Raw genomic sequence first — 9,192 nt, forward strand, 5'->3', positions numbered from 1 at the left:
GAGTTGCAAGTCTTTGTACATTTTGTCGAGTCGAGTCTGAAGTCATCAAATTCATGACTCGAGTCTGACCTCTGATAATGATGCATTTAAGTTAAAATCCAAACGGATCTTTATAAAAGTGCACATTATTGTTGCAGATTATATATAACACAGAGAACATTAAATAGATATTTTAACAAGGTTAAATGTTGATTATTATTAGTTGATTATTATTATTATTTTTTTACTTTTTATGCCTGTTTGATGTTTTGAACTGAACATGATGTCCTCTTCTAAAAAGTTGTGGGCAATATTATGAGTGTGCACGGATCTACACTTCGATAATCTAACAGAAATAGTAGACCATTCTGGGACTTTTGGCATATTATATTATGCTTTGGGACACACTTATACAGCAAGCTCACATACTATTTAGGATGCATAGTATGCACATTGGGATGCAAGGTGTGACTTTCTGACCCATGAAAACTGGGAGGAGTGTATCCCTAACCCGAATTGCTCAGCTGTCATCTAAACAAATTTCAGTCCAAAAATCAGTTTGTAAATGTATTTTATTAGAAAGTGTTGATTTTAAAGAGTAGAGCAACGGAGCCTGTGAATGACACTAATTTTGTCTTGCCCCAGACATTGACAAAGATTTTATTGTTCACTGAGACCTAATTTCATATGAGCTACTGTACCTTAGACATGGAAAATATAGAAATACCAAAATAATCAATACATATTTCCAATACTACAAAGTGCTTTCACACAATAGTTATCCCTGAGTCATTCTAAACCACGGGTAAACTTGCTTTACGTTTCACATTGTCCATAATTTCAGACTATATAAGAATGAAACGGTCACTTCTACAATTATTCTGTTTTTAGTCACTATTTGACATTTTTCCCCTCACTGAAACATAGTCTATACTGTCAACACGTGTGTTTCTGTGATTATACAAAGCCTCAGAGTATCGACAACAATTAAGGACCCCATGGGTCTGCTAAGCCTTTAGACATAACATTCTAACATTGTAATAGGAATTTTAGTCGACTAGCTACTGTATGTACGAAATTACATCTTCTGATGACCTTAATTGTTGTCGATACTCTGAGGCTTCGAATGGTTTCCATTTGACATTGCAGACCCACGGTTTCAGGACCGCAGTTCTAGGATCCAGGTGGTTTAGTTTGTACATTGTATCAAGATCCACCTATTATCTTAAGTTATTTAAAAAATATATATATATATTTTAAGTGTGGCAGGTCAATTAAATTTATCCTGCCTGCAGGTGGCTGATTAATTAATTTGAGCTTGTCCTATCAGTGAACTGTAGTAGCGCATATAAACCAGCTGGTTAGAGTGTTTGGTGTCACGAGGCACCACCCCTTCCTGTGTCGTCATTCAGGTATGTTGGATGTTGTAAGCTGGTCGATCAATGGCATACTGTAGCTAACATTAGCTTATTTCCAGGGCGACATGCAAGTTATCACGGCTGGCATTCGGCTGAGGTTGTAGCCTACCCTGGATGGTCAAAGCATGGGTGTTGATGCTTCCCGCCAGTAATGTTTAGTTATCGCCGATGTGCATGCTTGCTGTCCATCTGATAGACGAGATGAGTTTTCAGCCCACATGCGTGTTTGTTGCCTGACTGAGTTGGTTCCCAGAGATCGCACTTATAAGGTATGTGTTTTAAATGTTTGCCTGGGTTAAATGGCGATCTGTTGAGAGAAACTCGATTTTATTAATTGTTAGCAGTTAAATTACAGAGTTTCTGAATGTTTATTTTTAACTTAATAGATGTAATAAGGACCGATTGGTCGCGTCTGCACCACCGATTAGTTTCCGTGCGGTTGACTGCGTGGGACTACTACCGGAGGCGTTGCTGCTTTGCTGTGCTGCGCTGCTTTGCTGCTTTTGTTTTTGTTTTTCTCCATTTGTTCTGCTGTGGACAAAGGACTGAAATCGCTGTCTTTTTTTTGTTAATTTTAGTGTGTGTGCAGCCCTTGTTTATTTCAGGGATGTTTCTGTGTCTTGTGTGACACCAGAAAAGTTTCCTTTTTCTTTTGTATTAGTTTTTATTTTGTATTTTGACTCAGAATGTAACATGGTAAACTTAAAACTGTGAATATCTCTACTTCAATTTCTGTCTCTTGGAGTGACAATTCTGAGTGTGATTCAACAGTGACAATTCTGAGTGTGTTTCAACAGTGACAATTCTGAGTGTGTTTCAACAGTGACAATTCTGAGTGTTTCAAGTTACAGTGACAATTCTGAGTGTGTTTCAACAGTGACAATTCTGAGTGTGTTTCAACAGTGACAATTCTGAGTGTGTTTCAACAGTGACAATTCTGAGTGTGTTTCAACAGTGACAATTCTGAGTGTGTTTCAACAGTGACATTTCTGTTCCAGGAGCTGAGTGCACAAAGCAGGGGCGGATTGTTGGTGGTGGTCTCCCTCACGAGTGTTGTGTGCTGAGTGTTGTGAGTGTGTGTACTGGTGTGAGTGTATATGCACAGGTGTACACCAAAAGGTGACTTGCTGTGGAGGCCTTACGTGCCCTTATCCACTGCTCTGCCTCGGCTCCTGTCCCGCTGACTCAGGTCGCTCCATGTGTGTTTGTTGAACCACAAAATTGTCTACATTGAGTGCTGTTGATGTATGTGCATTTTTATATTGATTATTTATCTATAATAAAACAAATTTTATATTTTTGTACCCACGTCTCCTGCCGTCTTACTGTGGACGAACCTGTGTTTCCTTAAATAACAAATTGTATTTTATTGTCCCTGGCAAGATTCCAGGGTGGCGTAGTCGTTAGCAGAGATAATTTATGCTTAAAACCATTCCACCTATGCTCGTGCCGCTACATAAGTAACAAATAAGATTATGGAATAGAAAAGCTCCTGCAGCAGGTGGATTAGAGCAAGTAGCATCAAGCTACATGACACAATTTAAAATATTAATATTACACTTTTACTTAAAGCTCACTTTAAACCACCATCGAGTATTTGTACCATATTCCGGTGGCAGTTTAAAATGGTTTTAAGTAAAAAAAAAAGATTTAATTAAAAAAATGCTATATTTAGCATTTTGTATGCAACTAATGGCTACACCTTGCTTAATTCATATAAAAATACCCAAAATCGCATGAAAATCACACACAAACTATTTACTCGAAATCGTGCATTTATTAGCTTCTTGTTTCAGGTGAAGAGATGTGTCTTAGCTTTGTTATCACGGAGGTCAGAATGAGGAAGTGTACACAGAACCATGTCATGCAGAAGCATAGACAGTATATAAGATGGACACAGCGACCACATAGATTTCAACAGAGAAAAGTGAAGCCCATTTGAAGCACTCACTTCCTGATCGCCAGACGTACTGCGCAGGCGCAAACTGAGCTTGATGACGTGAACAACGTGTCTGACAGTTGTCAGTCTTCTAGTAGATGTGCCAAGAGAAATCTGAATCATTCCCTTCCAAATCTCGCAGAGACGGAGTGCGTGAGTATTAGCTGTCCATGAGCTAGCAGCAGGAGCAACTTTATCCCTCTCTGAGGGCTTCTCTCTTGACTTTATGCATCCACATCCCTCCGATTACTTGCGAGCTTCTCCGCCGGTCTATACGGTAATTTCTCTACATTGCGACAGAGTCGCGTGGCTATGACACAATTGTAAAAATAGGCTAACAAAAACGGCTTCTACGTGGCCATAACGTAAGATACAAGGTAATGGAGCCTTTTATACATTGTCATGTTTCTTTAGAAATAAATAATGGACAAATGGAGTCTTTGGACGCCTCAGATGTAAAGTTATTCGCTGTCAAAGTGACGCCAAAATGAATGGGAGATTATTTGTTGTTATTTAAGGCCAAATATACGGCCTTTTGGACAGCTAACAGGGAACCTTCCCAGAACATTCACTAACGTTCTTTAAAAGTTGTGTAAATGTTAGTACAAAACGTTATTAAAATAATGTTTTCGGAACGTTCATATAACGTTATTAACGTTCTTGTAACGTTGATTCAAAACGTTCTTAGAACAACATTCTTGGAACGTCTTTTTGACGTTATTTGTGATTGATGAACGTTCTTGTAACGTTGATTGAAAACATTCTTAGAACAACATTCTTGGAACGTCTTTTTGACGTTATTTGTGATTGATGAACGTTCTCATAACGTTGATTGAAAACATTCTTGGAACACCGTTCTTGGAACGTCTTTTTGACGTTATTTGTGATTGATGAACGTTCTTGTAACGTTGATTGAAAACATTCTTAGAACAACATTCTTGGAACGTCTTTTTGACGTTATTTGTGATTGATGAACGTTCGATTGATGAACGTTCGCATAACGTTGATATAAAACGTTCTTGGAACATCTTTTTGACGTTATTTGGGATTAATGAACGTTCTCATAACGTTGATTGAAAACGTTCTTAGAACAACGTTCTTGGATCGTCTTTTTGACGTTATTTGTAATTGATGAAAGTTCTCATAACGTTGATAGAAAACGTTCTTGGAACGTCTTTTTGACGTTATTTGTGATTGATGAAAGTTCTCATAACGTTGATAGAAAACGTTCTTGGAACGTCTTTTTGACGTTATTTGTGATTGATGAAAGTTCTCATAACGTTGATAGAAAACATTCTTAGAACAACGTTCTCGGAACATCTTTTTGACGTTATTTGTGATTGATGAACATTCTCATAACGTTGATTGAAAACGTTCTTAGAACAACGTTCTTGGATCGTCTTTTTGACGTTATTTGTGATTGTTCAAAGTTCTCATAACGTTGATAGAAAACGTTCTTAGAACAACATTCTTGGAACGTCTTTTTGACGTTATTTTGTGATTGAATGTTCTCATAACGTTGATTAAAAACGTTCTTAGAACAACGTTCTCCGAACGTCCTTATAATGTTATTAGTATTTTATGAATGTTATATTTAGGCTATCATACAACGTTCTGGGAACATGTCATTTGCTGAACATTCTCATAATGTTAAGTACACTTAAAGGGATAAAGGGATACTCCACCGTTTTTTCATATTCAACTAGGCTATGTTATTCCCTTAACTAAGACGAGTTGATACATACCTCTCTCGTCTCAGTGCGTGCACTTAATCGCTCTGGCGCGCCGCGACACTTTGATAGCACTTAGCTTAGCCCAGTTCATTCAATAGGGGCCAAGCAGAGAAGCTACCAAACACCTCCACGTTTTCCCTATTTAAATACAGTTACTCGAGTAGTGTAAATCGACCTAGGACGGTGACGCAAAACAAAACGTTGCGCTTTTCTAAGCGTGTAAAATGGATAACTATTGTATGGCGGAATACCATAGCAAGTGCTTGGGAGCACTTCGACTTGGCGCAGTAATATCTTCACTCGTGAAAATCCTCTCACCGGCTATTACTGCGCCAAGTCGAAGTGCTCCCAAGCACTTGCTATGGTATTCCGAATAACTAGGGAAAACGTGGAGGTGTTTGGTAAAAATCAATACATATTAAGTGACTTACATTTTAGACACCATATTGCCTGTTTTAGCTCTATTTCGTCAACGAAAATAGTTGAAAACTACGCCACAGCACTCTATTTGCGTCTCTGAGAAACACAGAGGTGTTCGAGGCTCATGAATCAGCTTTCTGAACGAATCAGTTGAATTTCAATGACTCACTCTTTAACAGTGACTTGCTGCCTGCTGGCGGTTTTAATTTCACATTTAAAGTATATCTTTTCATGTTTTAAACCATTTCAAATATCATTATTCAACGTTTTATGTGTTTAAAACAACAAAACATTATTTATGTCTGTGTAAAAGCATCTAAATGCCATTTCAAATGCAGCTTCTGTGTTTCCAAATATTTTGATGATACTTATTTAATTTGATTGGTAGCAGCCCTATTGTGTCTTATTATTATAATGTAATTTGATTAAATGTATATAATTGACAAAAGATGATGCATGCATATAATTAGGTTTAAATTAAATTTATAAAGGTAAAAATGCCAATAAATGGTAAAAAATCTATCGAAACTTATTGGATTTTTTTTTTTTTTTTTTTTTTAATTGTTCTTATTTCTTTAACTGCTGTGAACTGAGAATATTAAAAATTTTAGGAGTCAGCTGTCCACGGCAGTCCTAAACCTGCCAAGGTACCAGCACAATAACACATTCAGCAAAATATTGTCTAATTATCATTATCGATAAAATCCCAGAAAATATAGAGATAATTGTTTGTCAATACTGCACTCCACTGGAGAATATTTTGGTCAATTTGGTTAGCTTTTTCATTGAACCAGAGATAAACTTTGAGAGTAAGGATATGGATCTGTCTCCATGCTACACTAATAATAGTAGTAAGGCTTTCCTCTGTGTACACATATCCTTGCAAGTACAATTTCGCCTGTATTATTGGTGTCCCCTTCAAAAATTGCTCTTGAGAAATGTTATGTTTATTGCCCCTATGAAATTTATGCTCCTAGGAGCAACCATGATTAAAAAATGCTTAAAAACAATGTCCATATAAAAATAAAAGATGAAAACACATACTCTCAAACTGAATTTTATTACAGATAATTAGGACATTTTACTTGTAAAGGACAGACCAGGCTGAACAAAGAGCTAATTATTAACCATGGTGCATTTGATCCAGTCAATGTATCGACACACCTCAGTATAAACCCCAGGAAAGCCTGGTAGAGCACAGCCTTTGCCCCAGGAAACAACACCTTTCAGTTCCCCATTATACACTACAGGGCCACCAGAATCCCCCTGAGAAGAAAATTGGAAAATGAAAAGGACAAAATTGCGTGTTTGTATAAAAATATAAAACTCATACAAAGAGGAAGACTGAGTCAATAACATACATGACACGAGTCTTTGCCTCCCTCCATGAATCCGGCGCAGAACATGTTTTCTGTTATGTTTGCACCATATGCTCTCCTACACTGCGCACGTGAGAGTACAGGCAAATTCAAACACTGCAGGACAGAAGCTCTGTGACCTGGAAAAAGAATATGAACAGTGCTAAAACTTGTCATCGTCAACATATCTAATGAATGAATGCATGTTTTAATGCCTGACCATATTATATAAAAGTGTAAGAAGATTTTCATTATTCAGCATCTCACCTCCAGTATCGCCCCATCCAGAAACCAAACACTGCTCCCCTGCAGAAGTGCAGCTGGTTGCCAGACGGATTGGTTTCACATACTTGTTGAAGATGGCAGGCGTTCTCAGCTTGATCATCATGATATCATGGTTACGAGGTGTATTATTATAGTTTGGATAACGAATCACCTTCTCTGCTTTGATCCGCTGTTCTGTGTCTTCTGTACCAGATATGTTGTGCTTTCCCAGGGAGATGACGATTTGGCTTCTATTTGAAAAATAAACTCATATTTTACTCAGCCCTAATATAATTTTTATCAGAATATTGCCTACCTACATATAGGTCTAATAGTCTTAAATAGGTTTTACCTCTAAGAGACATAATGGTTATGGCAAGACAATTACAGACAATACAAATCCTGCATTAGTATGCTGAATAATAATAATAGAAAAATGTGTGATTATTCATTGAAACCAGAAAAGAGGCATATTTAAAACAAATTTAGATATGTTTCAAAACTAAAATATTCTAAATTAGAGCTGGATGCCAATGCTTGGAGGACTAACGTACTCTCATCTTTATTGTAGTACAGAATGTGTAACTTTTTTTTCTTTAGACATTTATTTTTATTTTTTTTACACATTCAGAAATGGTAAGAAAATAACAACCTGTTGCTAATCGATTCCTTAGAAGGGTACTCTTTCGGGAAAAGGTAGTTTTATGGTTAAGTAGGAAAAAAAATACAGGTTAAAAAGGGAGGTTATATACTCACAAGAACTTGCAGTGAGCTGCAGACACAACCCATCTTTCATCAATCAAAGATCCTCCACACATGTAATGCCCATCCCTAATGTCCACTTGCCAGGGCTGGGAGTGGAGCGGACATTCATAACCTCCAATGATTTTATCACCTGTGCTGTAAACTTCATTGAAAAATGAATTGTTCTTTTATTTATATTAATGCTAAAGACTATCTATAATACAAATCAATGTAGGCATAAACAAACAATTGTCATGAATAATTACTAATAAGAGAGATCTACATACCCACAGCCACAACCAGCAAAGTGAACACAACAGTCTTCATTGCAGTAAAGGAGATAACTGTTTACAGCTTTAGAGCACTTCTGCAAAGTTCAAGATTAGCATTCATGCTTTTAAGCAATTTTTTTGAACACCCCTACAGAACCTATAACAGCCAATAAGATCACAGCAAATGATTCACAAGTAAAAATGAGCATGTGAGACAAGAGTTCTTTTCATAGTTTTCTATGGTCATAATGCATTGGAAAGAAGCGTTGACTTATGACAGTATGAAGCTTATAAAACAGATGACCAAAATGTTGTTTTGCTTTTTGAGTGGCACAGAACTTAAGATTGTGAAGACTTATGTACAGTATGTTTATTGTTTTCTTAACTGTTCAATAAAAGTCAATAAAAGATAAATTTAATAGCACATACTGATGGGCTGACTCAACTTCACACAAAATAACAATTTGTTTTGACATTCGATGTCTCGTCCGTTGGTAAACATCGCAGTTTTGAGATTCAGGGCCCTATCTTGCACCCAGCGCAATTGACTTTGAACACCGACGCATGTATCATTCCTATTTTGCACCCGCGCACAGCGGACTTTTCCCTCCACAGACGCACGTCGGTAAATTAGGAAATGAACTTGCGCTCGCGGGGGCGGTTCAGCGCAAAGAGGAGGTGTGTTCCGGCGCAAAACTTCCATGGTGCTATTTTCCAGTTTTAGAAAGCAATTGCGCCATTGACCAGGAAAAAAACTGTCTAAAGACAGTGGCGCTTTGCGCGTTAGTGATATGGTATTTTAAGGGCGCGTGCTTGGCCATAATGTTAACGCGCATCCACTTTGATTCTCTAATATAAACAGATGCAGCAGTTTTCATTTTTGCAAATCATACATTATTACAAGGAAAAATATTAACACACAAGGGAAATCATTGTTGTGTCCGTGAAGATGTGAAAAAGATCTATCTAGATAAAAAAAATAAAAAAATCTAGATTAGGCTACACATTTACTATACGCCTGTTTAACCGAAGCTAATTTGGGTGGGTTTCTCCCATCACCCCCAA

At 37.2% G+C, this 9,192-nt stretch overlaps 1 protein-coding gene across 1 annotated transcript; it reads right to left on the minus strand.

Moving 5' to 3' along the window:
* Window positions 1-6,531: 6,531 nt before the first annotated feature.
* Window positions 6,532-8,226, minus strand: LOC307003118 (trypsin-2-like). The gene is made up of 5 exons (XM_079621231.1): window positions 8,143-8,226; window positions 7,868-8,018; window positions 7,115-7,362; window positions 6,851-6,987; window positions 6,532-6,755 (listed from the first exon to the last, which is right to left on the minus strand). The coding sequence occupies exons 1-5, from the start codon at window positions 8,180-8,182 to the stop codon at window positions 6,606-6,608; spliced, it is 726 nt and encodes a 241-aa protein (XP_079477357.1). The 5' UTR covers window positions 8,183-8,226; the 3' UTR covers window positions 6,532-6,605.
* Between the last annotated feature and the right edge of the window lie 966 nt (window positions 8,227-9,192).

This window comes from Phoxinus phoxinus (genome assembly GCF_949152265.1).
Source record: "Phoxinus phoxinus genome assembly, chromosome: 8".
NCBI lineage: Eukaryota > Metazoa > Chordata > Actinopteri > Cypriniformes > Leuciscidae > Phoxinus > Phoxinus phoxinus.